Raw genomic sequence first — 17397 nt, forward strand, 5'->3', positions numbered from 1 at the left:
TTGGATTTCGTCCAATTACTATTTGGGGTGGGTGCCGCTAGGTGGGGCGTCGTAGATCTAGGGGTGACACCCGACATGTTGGCATACACCAATTGATTTGATCGCCGCAACCGATGAAGATAGTGAAAAAGTTTAGAGAGAAAATAATGAAAAATAAAAAAATAAATGGATAGAAATCCGTTGAGTAATTGATATTATTTTGAATTTAAAATATTTTTCTCGATTTGAAAAGTAATCAATTAAATTTTAGAAAAAACAAAGCTCACTCGCATGCCAACAAGTGTGCTTCACATTGCGATCCAATTGGCCGGGAGTGAGCGCGTGGCAGAATGTCACCCGACTCAACCTCCTCCCCCTTCGTTCCGCCGTAATGTGACGCTTAAGGATGCTCCCAAGGATAAAGAGTTTCTCCTTCAACATTTTTCCCATCCATGTAGATTTGATATGGAATTCATGCCAATGCAGTGGAGACGGGAGAAAGATTCTAAAACACTATTTTTTTTTATCGTAATCTTATGTTTATCTTGATTTTATTACTACTATAATTATAGGTCTAATCTTATATCATCTATACCTTAATTATGTTTATCATAAATGAATCAAAATTAAATATTTGTATTGTGCTAATTTTAGGTGTAAATACTCTTAAGTCTTAACCTCTATAAAAGTGTTGATATGTACACATATAATGACATCAGAAAATTTTATAATTTTCGGATGAATACATCTCATTTATATTCTACAAGACAAGAATACATCCCAATAAAACTGGCAACTCTGCTTCTCTCACTACTTGACTATTATTATTAGTCCTCTACAGTGATCTCCAGTAAAGTTGTAAGCCTTGGTTTTCTATATCTACTGAGCAGCAGAGATGAACACACAACACTCACAGATGACAGTGCCATGCAAGTGCCGGCGACCCACGGCGGCAGCCTGATTTTCAGAGAGGGAAACAGAAGCCCGGCTGCTACTGGGATCGCAACTACGTTGTACGCCATTGCAAACACGTAATTCACACGAATCCGTTGCAGCGTCTTCCTCGACAGATCTATAGCCGTGATCACGTCTTCCAAGCTGCTTCTCATCAGCACGTAATCCGCTGCCTCTATTGCAATATCCGTCCCTGCTCCTATCGCCATGCCTACATCTGCTGCTGCCAGAGCAGGAGAGTCGTTAATCCCGTCACCCACCATCGCTACCAAACTCCCCCCCTTTTGAAGTGACCGCACAATATCAGCCTTTCCAGCCGGCATCACCTCTGCCTTCACGTCTGTAATCCCCACCTAAAACCCAAACCGTGTCAATCAGTTTTTTCTGTAGAGAAAAAATGCAACGAACGAAGATAACAAACCTCTTTCGCGACAGCTTGAGCAGTTCTCCAGTTATCACCGGTGACCATGACAGGAACGACGCCCATTTTCTTGAGGCCCTCTATCACGACAGCAGCTTCCCTCTTCAATGGATCTGCTATCCCCATAACACCAATTAGATCATCATCATACGCGACAAGTATCCCCGTCTCGGCACTTTCTTCCAAGTCCACCACAAACTTCTCCACGTGCTCCTCGACAGTGATGCCATTTTCAGCCATCAGCTTCCGGTTGCCAACCTTTTAAACGAATATATTCAACCCTCAGACGAATTTCTTCTAAGATGTGCAGAGTCTGAATAAAGAAACTCACCAAAATCTTTTTTCCATCAATAAAGCATTGCACACCATGTCCGGGCAAAGCAGAGAAATCAGTTACTTCAAGAAGCCAATCAAAGGACTTGTTGTTGCTGTGACCATTCTTTGTATCAGAAAGGTCATCGAAGAAATGGAAATGGCGTGCATAATCAAGTATAGCCTTCCCCAATGGGTGTTCGCTGCTAGACTGTACCGAATAAAAGAAAATTAGGGACATTTATTTAACTCAAGTTGTCTGTGCGCAGCTCAAATTCTCTAATGTAAAGTTTGGGGTTTTTTTTACCTCAGCTGATGCTACTAAAGTGAGGAAATCACCACGATCCATTCCTGAAAAAACTTTTGCAGTTGTCGCTGTGGCTTTCCCTTGGGTTAATGTTCCCGTCTTATCAAATACGACATACTTGATCTTTTGCGCCCTCTCCAGTGCGTCTCCTCCTTTAATCAGCACACCATTTTTAGCTCCTACTCCCGTTGCTACCATGATTGCAGTTGGGGTAGCCAACCCAAGTGCACATGGGCAAGCAATCACAACAACTGATATTGCAAACATAAGGGAAAATACAAAATAATTGCCATTCTCCGGCAGCCACTCCTTAGGGTAGGCTCCAAGAACCCCAGCAACATACCTGCACATGGATGTCCATAAAAAAAATTTACTTCAACATTACTAATTGCCAACTATATGAGAGAACAAGTTTGCCCATATTAAGCTTACCATCCTAGTAATGTCAATAGTGCCAAAGTTATTACTGACGGCACAAAGATACTCGCAATCTGTATCAGTCACCAATGCCCAATGTGAGGAAAATGATTTATAAGTCAGGACAAGTGGTAAAAATTATCAGTTAAATTTGTAACAAGCACAGGAGATAAACATGGCACCTCCTTTGGAGGGATCATATATCGATAAAAGAAGCTGCTACTATAGTTTACGTTTGACTCTCAATGTGATAATCCAACTACAAGTTATCTTTACTGCTTTCATATCCGGCCCTTACATATAAATTATAGGAGACTCTTTTGTCTGTCCAGAACCAGACAAACTGAAAAGTGCTTATATAAATTAATATGATAAATCAACAAAGATAACTTACAAAATCAGCAAACTTTTGAATGGGAGCTTTAGACATCTGTGCTGCCTCAACCAAGGATATAATTTGGCTTAAAACTGTATTAGATCCCACTTTGTTGGCCTCTATGTGAAGCGAACCATGCAAATTGATAGTACCCCCGATAACTGGCGAATTGATCTCTTTCAGAACCGGAGCAGATTCACCAGTGACCATACTCTCATTCACATAACTTGAACCCCATACTACAGAACCATCAGCGGGCACCTTTGTCCCTGGAAGCACCTTCAATAGGTCCCCAGGCTCAATCAATAAAGCATCAATTTCCCTTTCTCCTACAACTTTTCCACCTGCAATGTTACAAGTCCCGTTTAGCCCAATCAGATATATGAAGATGCATTCCAATATCAGAAATATCATATATGCTGCCCAATTCTTTTAGCGAATAAAAAACAAGTATAATTCAATAGAAACATTGCATACAACAACAAACACCTACCTGTGTCTTTGATAAGCAATGTAGCAGTTGCAGGAGTGAGCTCCACAAGCTTCCTAATAGCATCTGATGTTTTACCCTTGGCCAGACTTTCTAAGTACTTTCCAAGAAGTACAAAAGTTATCAGCATAGCACTTGTTTCAAAGTACCTTGGAGACCAGAACCCAGTTATTGCACCATAGAGCAATGCATATATGGAATAGAAGTATGAAGCAAAAGTTCCCAATGCAATCAGGACATCCATGTTTGTTGAACCATTTCTAAGCGCTCTGCCAGCTGCAACATAGAAGCGCTTGCCAATAATAAATTGAACAACAGATACCAAAACCAACTTCAGCCAATCACCCAATTGGAACGGACCAAAACGCCAAAGTAGTAAAGAATACAATAAAGGTATGCGCGGACAGACAATTCTCATGAAAAGAAGGGGAACCTGAAGCAGGTTGAATAGGAGTTAAAAGAAAAACTTTTAAGTAAAAAATGTGCAGATACTGAAGGTCATTAAGTGGTTAGGACTGTAACCAAGAAACTAGTTTCAATTAAACAATAAATTAATTTTTATAACCACTATTTAAGTTCCGAGTAACAATGTAATACAGCAAGCTTACATTAAGAGGGTGTTTGGCTAAGCTTATCTTGGACAGCCTATAAGATATTTAAAGAGCTTATAAGAAGTAATGTGTTAAGAGCTCAGAGTTGTCAAAGTGCTTGGATAACTGAGCTTATAAGCTAGAGAGAGAAGATTCAAAAGAAATGCAAAGGAAGGTATATGCTGGAAATAACAAACATAGTAGGCTTGTTCATAAGACCATTAAGCAATAAGATGGGTCAAGAAACATATTTTGCTTGGACTTTATAAATATAAGCTGCTAAACAGGTTATAAGCTATTTTAAGAAGTTTATAAGCTCAGCTAAACACCCTCTAATTAGTGAGCCAGCGCATAAGTAATAGTAGATAATTTTCATCCAAGTAATTCTTGGATTAAGATCTCAGACAGATAAAACAAAAACATAAGCAGTAATACTGTACACTGAGGCTCAGGCATAACAGAAGTTCTATAGAAGACTCACACTGAGAATAAAGCTAACAGTAAATAGGCGAAACACGTTTGCAGACTCCTCTAGATCCTTAGAAGACATTCTAGCATAAGGGTTCTTGACAAACAATTTTAATTTTCCAGAGCTGTCACTTTCAATCGCATCAACTAATATTCTGGCACCAAGAAGCTCTGGATTAAAATGAATCTCCAAATCTTGTGTTGTTTGGTCAATAGAAAATTGCCTCACACCCTTTAAGTTGCAAAGTATATCATTTAACAACTGTACATCAGTTTCACTTGCAATTCCAGAAATCCCAAGCAAAAGTTTGTCCTGCTCATTACTCTGTACAAATGAAGCTTCAAAACCAGCATCTTCTATTGCAGTGGCTATATCTTCTTTGCTAATAAAACGTGGGTCGTATTCAACCTCACCTAGAGAAGTAGCCAAGGCAACTACAGCCTTTTTAACACCTGGTAGATTCCTTAGAATCCCTTCCACAGAGTTTACGCAAGCTGCACATGTCATTCCTCCTATAGTAAATTGACCTATTAAGGTCCGTCGTGGATTCGATTGCGTAGCAATTTGATCTGGTAGAATTTCAGCCTCAAAACCAGCATCTTCAATTGCATTTATAATGTCTTCATCCTGAGACAAGAAACAGGATAGAAAGGGCCCAACAGAGCTGTAAAGATGCTTGCAACTGGAAGGCCAACATAACAAGTGCTAAAATGGATAGAGGATCACAATAAACCACAAAGAATTGGAGCGGAACCTCATAATAAGAACTGAACGCAAAAACATTACTGAATACTGGAAAAGCACTTGAACAAGAGTGTACTGTCTGAAGCATTACAAGTAATTATCACTCATTGATTCATTCAGCATTTCAGACGAGAGTAACATGGAGTCAAGAAGAGATAACCACAATCTTGAAAAAGATCAGTTTGAATCAGCCAATTAGAGTTCAAACAGCTTATGTTTTGATAGCTAGTTAGTTGTAAGTTGTGACTAATTATGGTACACCACTCTCAACTGTAGTAAGCCACTCATTAAATACACCTTCCAAGAAAACAACCACAATTCAACTAATTCACAGCAATAATTAAGCAAAACCCATGATCCAGAACAACTATATCTGAGGAAGCCCAATTGCTATCCAATATACAAACTTGAGTTCAAAACTGATTGCAGAGACGACCACATACAAAGGATTAATACAATTCAAGCAAAGTTGAAAGAGTCAAAGAGACCTGGAGCAGGGACGAATTGAATGAAATGACAGCCTTGTTCTGCAGCAAGGCGACGGAGGCCGTGACGACGCCGTCGAGGCTCCTCAGCGCCGATTCCACAGAATTCGAGCAGGCTGCACAGGTCATCCCACTCACGCCCACCTGAATCCTGCGCAAGTTGTCAGAATCCCCATCGTCGGAGTCGCCCAACAACCTATCCTCCTCGCCGGCGACGCTGGTCAGCTGAAGGTCCATCGTCCCTGGCGCCGTTCGAGAAAGAGTAGCAGCTACAAATGTGGATTTACTTCCCAATTTATTAAAGAAAGCATGAGAAAGGTGGAGGAAACTGAAATTAACGAAGACTACTGTATTGATTTGGTAAGCTCTTCGAAAATAACTACACAGTTAATAATTTGGCATAGTAGTCATCAAAGGTTAAGAAGACTATCTAAATAGGTAAATCCAATATTCATAATTTCATACACATTGAATTATAATTTCATACACATTGAATTAAAGATCCAATCTTTACGTTCCCTATCCCGAATTTTCAAAGTCCTGCACTTAAAATCCATTTTCCATTTATAAAGATTGAAGATTTCGATCGTTATCTAAAACCCTTTTCATTTTAGAATAGGATTTTAGATTCAGTTTACCAAGTCATAATCTTTTTCAGTTTTTTTGTTTTCCAACGAGAGATTATTGGTGCTTTCTTGCAAACAATATTACCATGCCAACTTTAAATATTTATATCAAATGTCACTATATTTGTCTCTGTCGTCTTTGTCGTGGTTTGTTGCGTGTAAGTTGTAAAATATATATTTCCCCGTATTGTCAATATGCAATCTTTGTAATATTTTACGAAAATTGGTATTCCTAATCCTACTTGTTTGAAGCTAGATATGAGTATGAGTGTATGGTATATCCTAATCACGTGAAATAATAGGTAAGAGAGATTGATCATATCCTAAACTCGCGACATAAGGGCATTAGCAATGGGGCGCCCTAAGGCGCGCCCTAAGGCGCGCCCTATGGCGCGCCACGTCAGCAGTTTTATCCTCCTACCTCCTCACCTGCAGTGGGGCGCCCTAAGACGCGCCCTAAGGCGCGCCCTATGGCGCGCCACATCATCATTTTTTTAATATTTATTACAAAACTCATATGAATTTAACAAAATTAATACATTAAAATACGAATTTCAAAAACTTCATTTCATTGAATAAAAATTAATACATTACAATGCGAATTAAAAAAACGCGAACTCAACAACGGCGGTTGCGAGCCCACACTTCTTCGATCATGTCGTTCATGAGCTGCGCATGATCCTGTTGGTTGCGCATTGAGGCCTGTCTAGATAGAACCTCGTTGAAGCCTAACGGTAACCCTCTATCGGGTGGCTCGGTCGACGCGCCGGCCAAACTAGATGCACGATCATCTTCATTCCAATCGGTGATGCTTCCGCCTTCATTCTCGACTATCATGTTGTGCATGATTATGCACGCATATATGTGTCGCCATAAGCCGTGCATACAGTCGATGCTCCCGAGCATCTCAGGAAACCCGTGCGCCGTCTCGTGCATCTGCATCAGACCCTGGCAATCAGTGGCAGTCGGCTTGCGCAAATATGTGTCGCCATAAGCCTCTACTATCCCCCGGCAAAAGCGCTTCAGACAATCGCGGCCTGTAGAATCCCCGCAGTGGAGGTACTCGTCGAAAAGGTCCGCCGTGGTGCCATAGGCCAACTGACGGAGTGCAACCGTGCACTTTTGCAATGGTGTAAGGCCGGGTTTGCCGATGCCGTCCTCCCCGAAACGTGAAGAATTCATCACGTGAAGACAATGTCCGAACAATGCTGAGAAACAGGTACCGCGACATTCTAAATCGGCGCCGAAAAACAGCCGGGCCCCATCGCGGTTGATCGGCAAAGTAGTCTTCAACCAGACGTGTGTGAGCTTCCGCGTGGTCGCGTCGGATATACGACCTATGTCGAATAGGTCTATGGACTTGCTCAGAGGCCGCTGCCGCTGCCGCCTGGCGCTGCATCAACGCATAGCAATGCGTCATCGCCGTTTCAACGACTGCATTTAATGCTATATCTATGCTATTACTGGACTCATCAGAGGAACTAGAACTATTGGTGTCGTCGCCGGGATTCATATTGGTTGGATTTGTGAGAGAGAATATGTAGAGGTATGCACAAATGAATGACAAACGCTCTTTAAATAGAAAACCAAACCGCGTGCCATCGTCCGCGACCTATCGTCCGTGTACGCCACAATGGGGAGGACGATGGCGCGGACGATGCCTATCGTCCGCGGCCATCGTCCGTGTACGCCACAATGGGGAGGACGATGGCGCGGACGATAGGCATCGGGCGCGCCATCCTCCGCGCCCTTAGTATCGGCCGCGACGATCGTCCGCGACCTATCGTCCGTATCCGCAATGGGCGCGGACGATCGATGGCGCGGACGATGCGCGCCATCGGGCGTGCCATCGTCCGCCCATTGCGGATGGCCTAATAGGTGATAGATGGTGAATTTGGTGTTCGATTTTTTAGATAAAATAGTATCAAGATATAGTATAGGAGGATTGAGTTGTGAGATTATTTTAGTTGGGGGATTTAGTTAGGACTAATTATCTCATGATTATCCATTTATGATTGAGCTGTGTGATTTAATCTCATGAAACAAGCATTTTATATATATAATCCTTAGGTATAATCTTGCAAACCAAACGCTAATAGGATTATTCATATAAAATCATGTATGAATTTAAATTAGGTTATTTGTAATTTTGTATTTATTCATGAATTCTTAATCTTTTCTATTTTTTAATGTGAATATATGAATTTTGGGTTATTATAGATTTTCCACTGAAATTACTTTTTCTTCAAAAACATGACAAATTTGACCATTCATTGGAACGTCATTGTTTATTATATACTCCCTCCGTCCGTCATTAGGAGTCTCATTTCATGGCGACACGAATTTTAAGAAATGTTAAGAAAAGTGGATGGAAAAAAGTTAGTGGAATAGAGGTCCTACTTATATATATATTAATTTTAAATGAAATGTGAGTGAAATGAGTTAGTGGAAGTTAGGATCATATTACCATTTATGATAAAAGTGAATCGGGACTCCTATTCACGGACGTACTAAAATGAAAAAACGGGACTCCTATTCGCGGACGGAGGGAGTATAGAAGATGAAAATTACCATATAAATGTACGAACTTTTATGAGTTTTTGTTTTTTTATAATCTATATGAAATTTAAGTTTTTCTGTTTTTCTCTAAAATTATATTCTTCAAATTAAAGTTGTATGTGTTCGTCGAAAATATGCAATTTAGACCAGTCACTAAAACGGCATCGTTTTAATGGAAGAATGTATCTGAGATTGAATTTTAATCGGAGCTCGATTAATCTGATGGGGAAACTTGTGTGATTATGATTAGGGTTGAGAGTATAGTACCTAAATTTCAGAGAACAATACCAGTGTTTATAAATATATAAACTAAATATTTATTGTCAATATGCAATGTTTATACTAATATATTACGAAAATTATTTGAGAAAACGTATCTATTCGAAGTTAAATGTATAATATCCTAATTTGATGACATAATAGATAGAATAAAAATAATTTGAGGAGAAAAAACAGAAATTCAAAATTCATGTATTTAGATTAATAAAATTGGGAAAACATGTATAGAAAATTTGAGTATTTATAGAAAAAAACCTTTGACTTCTTAGCTACTAATTTATTGGTTTTGAAAGTTGTTGAGTACCTAACCATTATAGTTTTATCACTCCTTAGTCCACGAAAATAGCGGAAGAAACATCTTATATCAACTCAAAATAATTAAATGGAGAAAACTATTTTTTTTCATTGGAAATATGACTTGGTTTCCACTTGTTGAAAGGAGAGATATTTTTGTAATTCTTCCAACTATTTATTCAGCAATAATGCATATATACTATTGATGAATGATCCTACTTATACGTAACTTTTAAACCTAGAAGCATTTTTGCTGGGGAAAAGCACATCCACCTAAGTTATGTATTTCACCCAAGAATAAATGTTAAAAAATAGATAAGCAAATGTAAAGATGAGATGACTAAATAATGAAATTAGGGAAAGATGACTTAATAATTTCAACAGTAGACAAAAATACAACGTTTATAGTATTACTCTACACCTGTAAGTGGTATCACCATTTCAAATGACTATCCATCTAGGATTAAGTTGTGGGATTATTTTAGTTGGAGGGGGAAGGCTATGACTAATTATCATGAGACTATCTATCTAGGATTAAGTTGAAGGGTTCAATCTTATGAACCAAACATGATACATATTTAATCATAAGATTTTATCTTGTCAACCGAACACCCCTAATATGATTAAGATGAGCTTGGATAAAGCCCATGCCCAAAGAACACCCAAGGTCCACGACCCTGGCCTCGAGGTGGGAGCACACTTAATTCATTACAACTAAAAATTTAGTCTTTATTGATTCTAATGTGGGATTAACTCACGCATATTAATCAATCTCACAACTCTATATCATAGTGTCAAATATTAATTCATTATTTCTCACTCTACCGGAAATTGGTTTTGAAAATATGAACATCCCATGATCATCCACTCGAAACATAGATGGATTCTATGAAATTAAATCTTTTGTCATTCGTACGACCAAGTCAAATTGCGTTAACCGAGCTTAGGTTCCAACAATGTTTAGACCTATATCAATACAAACAAGATGATCAACTTTCATCCCAAACCCAAAAAAATAGAAATCTAGAGAAGGAAAAAAACAGAAATCTAGAAAACAAAAAAGAAGAATCCATTTTTTGGCATCGGGCAAATCCGAGGGTTATCTTTAGGAACGAGAGACGCGGATGAACAACTTGGATGCTGCCCCGACCCCCGAACGACATCTTAAGGAATAGAGATGATGATTCAGATATTACTTGTGTGCTGACTCATTGGTCAAGCTACACCCAGTGTAGAGTCGAGGTCGTCCCAGAGTGTCCACGCCTGATGCTGCTTCATTTTCCGGTCTATTCTGGCCCTCTTGGTGTCACATTGGCTCATCTTGTCAGTCATCTTGATGAGTAGCTTGTTTTGTTGAAGTAGTATTAGGTAGATTGAAATTAACACCACCTATTTTGGCTGTAGACTCACCTCCTTGTAAGAACAGGACAAGCAACAAATGACACATTAGAGACAATAATGTATATAACTTTTGTTTTCACAAAACATGCAAGAGGCAGTTGGAAAAATAAAAGTGTGTAGCAAAAACACAAACAAAAGGGACTTAACTCGGATGAAATAAGAGCAATTTGACATTTTGAATCAGCAATGAGGTGCACCTACCAGCTAGATTAATGAACACAATCTAAGCAATCTCAATTTTGGTATAAAATACTATAACGCCACCATCTACATTTTTTTTTTCTATCTTACAATAAAACTCTACATCAAAATACCTCCTCTATAAATACAGTAAAATCAGAAACTCCACTGCAAAAATGATTAGTATCTAGATAAGGGGCCATCATCTATGCTTCATCGTAGCTATCAGGATGATCTGATATTGTCCCTTCTGAAGATACATCCTCCTTCCCCTTGTCGGGCTCCAGTTGCGATTGCAACGAATCTCCAGTTCCTGCAGCCTCTTCTTCCAAGCCAGGTGCTTTCTCTTCCACATCTGCGACTGGGGTATCGGATTCCTCTTCTTCTACTTGTTCACTAACAAAAGCATCTGCCTTGGGTTCCATGCTGTCGGTGTGTGTTCTGGGAGGCGGGCCAGGGGCCGGACAGGTAGTTACCAATTCAAGAACTTCAGGAGAAGGTGACAGTCCTGCAAAACAAATCTTGGGAGGAATTGGTGCAGATAATGATGGCTGACTTGTTTCCAAGTTGAGACCTGGCACGCTCGGATCAACCTTAATCGTGGGGAACCCCGAACCTGAAGTCTCTGATATTGCCTGCACAGGCACTTGAGCTGTAGAGATCGAGGCAACGTCTTCTCTAGGGCCGTGTGACTTCCTTTTCTTTTTCTTCTTCTTATTCTTTTTTAATCCATGCAAAGGATCCATGGGTTTAGGTGGAGGTGGTCCGGGGACGAGAAACGGAGGAATTTGAGATGAGCCTTCACCATATAACACACGGACAGATTGTGCTATCGCGGATAAAGTAGGAGGCAACTCAGGCTCTGGTGATTTACCAGGAGCATTCACTGCTTCTCGAAGCCAATGAGGCAGTTTCCCTTTCGGTGATGTAAATCCAGCAGCCTCTTCCTTTCCTTTAGACTTGGAAAGGTTTTGAATGTTGTCATCAAGAACTGGAATAGAACGTGCGAGGTCAGTGCTTCCCGTAAGGCCAGGCATTATCCCCAAACCAGCTGCTGCATCCCTTTGCTTCACTCTTTGCAGCATTGCAAGAGGATCCAAACAACTAGTGCCTAGTGAGTTCAGCAGAAATGGTGAATCCATAGGTGCACCAGAAGAACCGAATGGTCTCTCAATGTTTCCAGCAAAAAAATCGCGGGGAAATGGCCAATTCACAGGAGGTGCATCAGATGGTTCTAAATACGGTGCAGCGGATGGACCAGCAAGGCCCAATCTCATGTCTGTTACGTGTGGATGGAACTTCATTGGCCCATTGAACTTTGTACCGTGCAATGCCTGTGCCATCATTCCATCTGAGGAAGCTCCGTGCGGTGCCCGTGCCATCATCACATCAGATATTCCAGAAAACAGAGGATTAGAAAACTTGGGAGGTACAGGAGGCTTCAGTGTAGGAAGCCATGGCACATCTAGGACCTTCAGTTGTTCTTCTTCCCACCTTGCTGCCAAATCCTCAGCTGTTTTATACTTTGAAAACCTCAACCTCGGATCCTGTATCATAGCCTCCCAATTGCCCCTTCCATGCCTACGTACGCCTATCCAAAGAGAATCAAGCTCATCCTCGGACCAGATATCTAACTTAGATTTCTTTTTCAGCATGCTGTTTGATCCAGCTCCAGTTCTCAGAATGATGTTTTCTAGAACCTTCCTGTGGTTTTCAGGAAAAGACGAGAATGGAGGTGTCATCTGACTTGTGCCAAATGCCGGAGGCATCTCATGTTCTTGTTGATTATATTTTGATGGATCTGGTGGGAATTTGAGATTGGGAAACAATGGCAGCATGGGAAGATTGTTATGGGCAGCTTCAGATGGCTCTGCAACTCTCGATCCCAATGATAAGCTTGGAAACATATCAGGAGCTGCACTCAGCATGTTTGCACCCGGAAATGGATATCTAGGCAGCAACTTCTCATCAAAAGGCAGTTTGGGCAGTAGCATCTTTTCTTGAAAATCAGAAAACATACTGCCTGCATTCCTCGAGTTCTCCATCATAGTCCCTTTACCTTTAAGGATATTCAAAGAATGCTGCAGAAAAGACGCAACTCGAATTACATTTGAATAAATAAATCTAAACATGACAGATGTATAGATATTTACTTACTGGAGTAAAGGGTGGATATCTAGGGGCATCACTCTTGCTCGGCGCCTGAGAAGTTCCAGGTAAACGATCGGGTAACATATACGGAGCCATCTCACTACCTTTGCCGCTGATCTCATTGGACGGGCCAGAGGCAGAACAGGAAGCGGGTAGGGGAAAATCTAGCCCAATACCTTGCTTGAATTGCCGGTAAGGTCTAGGGGCTTTACGGTGCAGCATCTCCATGTTGTTTGGAGCATTAGGTGCACATAATCCTATAACTGGCAGCAAGTTGTTGCGCATAGCATCTATTGAGCTAGTGCCCTGCATCTGATCATAATTCCGAGAAAATTCCAGAGGAAAATTAGTTTTCTGCTTTGACATCCTTCCCAACTTCAAGGCTGAGTCAGTCATGCTGTTGCGTCCTACTGGCTGACTGCGATTGTTGTTGTCCACATCAACCATTGTAGGTTTTTCTTCAGCACACCGAGATTGAGCAGCCGTTTGACTGTCTTCATGGACATTAGGTATTAAGACACCATCTGGTCTCTGAACTGGAGTTGAAGATTCTGTCACATCCCTTCTGGATAATCTTTCCTTTTGCCTCAGACGGAGTTTGGTGCTGTTGAAAAATGAACGTATTCAGATTTATACAATTTTTCACTGACCTCGAGCAAAATAAGGACACAATTTTAATGAAGACATTTCAGAAAAAAGAAAATAATTTTGTATTTGAATTTACAGAAGTCATTTAATCCTACAAATAGCAAGATTCAAACTTGTGCAAATCCTGTGCACTCTATGTGTAGCCAAACAAGCACAGCAGTCTGTTACATTGTCAGAAATAAATTTACATCAGAAATAAAGACAAAGACAACTTATTTGCATTAACTAAGAAGCCGAACTAGCTAAACGTGATAAAAGCATCAAACACAATCAATAGGATAAACATTGGAAAGAAACAAATGAATGCTTTTCAACTATGAAAAACTCACAATTTTTCTTTTAGAGCCCGTCCTGCCGGTGTGTACTCACGCTCAGGCTCGGGTTCATGCTCTGGTTCCTCATCAGCTCCGTTCTATCATACCACAGAATAACAATTACTAGTGAGACTATTCTAAATTTATCAGATTCAACACTCACTATTCATAACTAGCAAAAATACTACTCCCTCCATCCCTGAAAAATAGACAACATTTGAAACGGCACGAGTTTTAACGCACAATTGGTAAAGTAAGAGAGAGATAGAAAGAAAAAGTGATTGGAATATTGTCAGTGGAGAGTGGGACCCACCTCAATAGAGAGAAAAAAATTTCATTAAATAGAATTAGTCTATTTTTAAGGGACATCCCAAAATGGCAAATGTGGTCTATTTTTAAGAGACGGAGGAAGTATATCTTAAGCTACTGAGCTTTAGCATAAAGAAAGTAGACATGCCCATTCATAAGTTCAACTACCAGCAAGAGAGAGAGAGAGAGAGAGAGAGAGAGAGGTAATACTTCATTTGGTGCTACAGTGGTATGAGCTACATATGCCTCCCTGTAAGAAATAGCCTTTCTTTGGCGTTTCCCACGACCTAGAGCTGCTTCCTCCTCATTCTGATATTTCTCCCATCTACAAAATTGGAAAGCAATTATCTACAACAGGCCAAAAGATTTAACCCTGCAGAGAAACTAATTAAGCTTATAGTTTGGGGTGGAGGGGGGTTAGAGGGTATCTGCAGTGCTTAGGTATTAAGAAATTAATGAGTGTTTAATTAGCAGGATTAGTGAATGCTTTATCCTTTTGACGACTTGACGAAAGCATTTCTATTTTGTTATTTGTCATGGCTGCATACCTTCTTCCTGTTAATTCTATAACAAGTTTAAATGTATTTGATGATACTATATCATGAAATTTACATAAATAAGGCTCCACTGACTTTTTGAATACCTTTTATGCTCCTTCCCTCACAAACCTTTCTCGTAGATGAAGAGATTAAAAAAGTATGAGACACAGAGAAGTAGCAAGCATGGATACCATACATGACTAAATAATGAAAACATACTACAAGATAAAGTTCCTCACCTAACTCGCAGAAGCTTGTCCCATTCGTTTTCTTCATTAACGACGACCAAACTATTAACTTTCTTTTCAAAACTCTGTTCACTTGCGTCATTGATTTCCAAAGGAACTGCTTCCGTTCCAGCTTGTTCTTCTATAGGCTCGTCATTCCATTCTAGTGACTGAATAAAAGAAATAGAAAGTGTAAGGGAAAAGACTGTTAGTGCAGATAGAAGTGACAAAGGGAGGAGCTCTGTGAAATAGGTTGCTGGTTAACACCTTAACTGAACCAAGCATGTCATTCTCTAATCCTGCTTCGGCATTTTCTGGTGAACCAGACTGAAGGTTTGAGCGGTCCAGCAGTTTCAGAATGGAATTTTCATCCCACACAATCTTGGTACCTCCATCAGCGCATTTGTCTTTGTATACATCCCCGAGGCCACCAGTTCTCCTCTTACTACTTGGTTCTATCTCTGCATGTGCTTCATCTTTATCGCTGTTGTTTTCACCATCTTTTCCAGCCATGGAAGGTGAATCACCAAAAAGTTCTTCTGTACCCCACTTTAGGATGTCTTCCACCTCCTTCTGCGATCCAGATTTGTTGACGAAGAGTTGGTCAAGCATCAGCTTTTTCTTTGCAAGCTGCAAGATACGCTCTTCAACACTTGCACGCACAACAAGCCTGTAAACAAGAAGTCTTTTCGACTGTCCTATTCTATGTGCTCGATTCATAGCCTGGATATCTGCATGTGGATTGAAATCCGAATCATATATAATAACAGTATCAGCAGTTGCCAAGTTGATGCCAAGGCCACAAGATCGTGTTGATAACAAGAACACGAATCGATTGTTGTCTTGGTTAAAACGTGCAATTGCAGCTTGTCGTTCAGTCACAGAAACAGAGCCATCTACCCTCTCATATGTCCTAGGCCCAAATTCGATAGACAAATAGTCTTCAAGGATATCAAGTAATTTAGTCATCTGTGAAAAGATAAGAACTCGGTGGCCTTCTTTGTGCAATAGTTTAAGCATAGAATGCAGCAGAGTCAGCTTAGCAGATGCTTTTATTCTCATCTCATGAAGAAATTCCACTGATCCGGATTCAGGCTCAGTGCCTGGCATGAGATAAGGATGATTGCATACCTTCCTTAACTGCATTACAATATTCAGCATTGATTGCTGAGGAGCGCCTTTTCCTATGTTACGTAATATCTGGTAGTTCTTTGTAAGCATAGCGCGATAATATTCTGCCTGAATAGATGACAACTCAACAGGAACCACTCGTTCTATCTTGGGGGGAATATTCTGCATAGCATCCTTTTTCAGTCTCCGCAGCATATGAGGAGCAACAAGTTTCTTCAATTCCTCCACTTTTTCTGCAGTTGTTAGATCATTGAATCTCTCCTCAAATAAAGCAAGCGAAGGAAATGCATCTTGCTGCAAAAAGTTTAGCAGATTGTACATCTCTCCAATGTTGTTCTGAAGCGGAGTACCAGTCAACAATACTCGATGCTGGAAGGAAAACATATTCAGCAAGCCAAACAACTTACTGCTAGAATTTTTCAGCCGGTGACCCTCATCAACCACAAGAACTTCCCAAGGAACTCCACGTAGATAAGAGGAATCACATAGAACCATTTCATAAGTAGTCAAAAGAACATTGAATTTGAATGCAGAAGACTTCTCATTTGATCCAGCAGGATTACGAGCATGGCATTCATATTGGCGTATTATGGCTCTTGCCTTTGTGTTACCATGATATTCCACAACATTGAGCTCAGGCGCCCAGAGAGCAAATTCTGACATCCAATTGGGCATTGTAGACAAAGGAACCAAGACCAAACAAGGAAGTGTAGCGTTAAACTCAAAATACAATGATGATAGGAAAGCACAGGCTGACACAGTCTTCCCAAGCCCCATTTCGTCAGCTAGTATCACATTTCTGGATTTATGCCAGCTTTTGCGAAGCCAATTTAGTGCTTCCAGCTGATGTGGAAATAAAGAACCTCCAGCCAACTCTTTAGGCTGTTCAGTGAGATTAATGACCTCATTAATTTGTAGATCACCCTTCCTTCGCTTTAAGTCAAGCGGTGTAGCATCATTCTCCAATGTTTTCTTTTCAAACCTGAAGAACAAGTCAATCAAGTGACTTGACTTTGCAAAAATGGGGTCATCCATTCTTTCCCAAGTGCATTCATCATAAGGAAGACATGTCCACTTTACAAATGCTTCAGTTACACCATCTGCCGAGGCCCTTGTTGCAATTACTCGCTGTGGTGTCTTCCATTGCTCCTTGCATAGGTTCATCATAGCTGTTCCATACTTTGCCTTGTAATTC

General features: G+C 40.3%; 2 protein-coding genes across 2 annotated transcripts; both read right to left on the bottom strand.

Moving 5' to 3' along the window:
• Window positions 1–689: 689 nt before the first annotated feature.
• Window positions 690–5995, bottom strand: LOC121785416 (copper-transporting ATPase RAN1-like). The gene is made up of 9 exons (XM_042183834.1): window positions 5548–5995; window positions 4328–4942; window positions 3260–3689; window positions 2785–3110; window positions 2406–2464; window positions 1974–2316; window positions 1686–1877; window positions 1355–1612; window positions 690–1286 (listed from the first exon to the last, which is right to left on the bottom strand). The coding sequence occupies exons 1-9, from the start codon at window positions 5779–5781 to the stop codon at window positions 807–809; spliced, it is 2937 nt and encodes a 978-aa protein (XP_042039768.1). The 5' UTR covers window positions 5782–5995; the 3' UTR covers window positions 690–806.
• A 4836-nt stretch (window positions 5996–10831) lies between these two features.
• On the bottom strand, window positions 10832–17391 carry LOC121783184 (protein CHROMATIN REMODELING 4-like). The gene is made up of 6 exons (XM_042181173.1): window positions 15339–17391; window positions 15084–15241; window positions 14516–14630; window positions 14012–14094; window positions 13041–13638; window positions 10832–12964 (listed from the first exon to the last, which is right to left on the bottom strand). Exons 1-6 carry the CDS (start codon window positions 17367–17369, stop codon window positions 11090–11092), a joined length of 4860 nt encoding a protein of 1619 aa, XP_042037107.1. The 5' UTR covers window positions 17370–17391; the 3' UTR covers window positions 10832–11089.
• Window positions 17392–17397: the final 6 nt, after the last annotated feature.

This window comes from Salvia splendens, chromosome 21, assembly GCF_004379255.2.
Source record: "Salvia splendens isolate huo1 chromosome 21, SspV2, whole genome shotgun sequence".
NCBI classification, from domain to species: domain Eukaryota; kingdom Viridiplantae; phylum Streptophyta; class Magnoliopsida; order Lamiales; family Lamiaceae; genus Salvia; species Salvia splendens.

Coding starts and splice junctions, on each gene's coding strand:
- LOC121785416 (XM_042183834.1), bottom strand. CDS start 5,781: ATGGACCTTCAGCTGACCAGCGTCGCCGGCGAGGAGGATAGGTTGTTG. Junction 1,878..1,973: donor CTTTAGTAGCATCAGCTGAG/GTAAAAAAAACC, acceptor TATTCGGTACAG/TCTAGCAGCGAACACCCATT. Junction 1,613..1,685: donor TTGATGGAAAAAAGATTTTG/GTGAGTTTCTTT, acceptor TTCGTTTAAAAG/GTTGGCAACCGGAAGCTGAT.
- LOC121783184 (XM_042181173.1), bottom strand. CDS start 17,369: ATGATGAACCTATGCAAGGAGCAATGGAAGACACCACAGCGAGTAATT. Junction 14,095..14,515: donor CCACTGTAGCACCAAATGAA/GTATTACCTCTC, acceptor GTGGTATGATAG/AACGGAGCTGATGAGGAACC. Junction 12,965..13,040: donor GATATCCACCCTTTACTCCA/GTAAGTAAATAT, acceptor TCTTTTCTGCAG/CATTCTTTGAATATCCTTAA.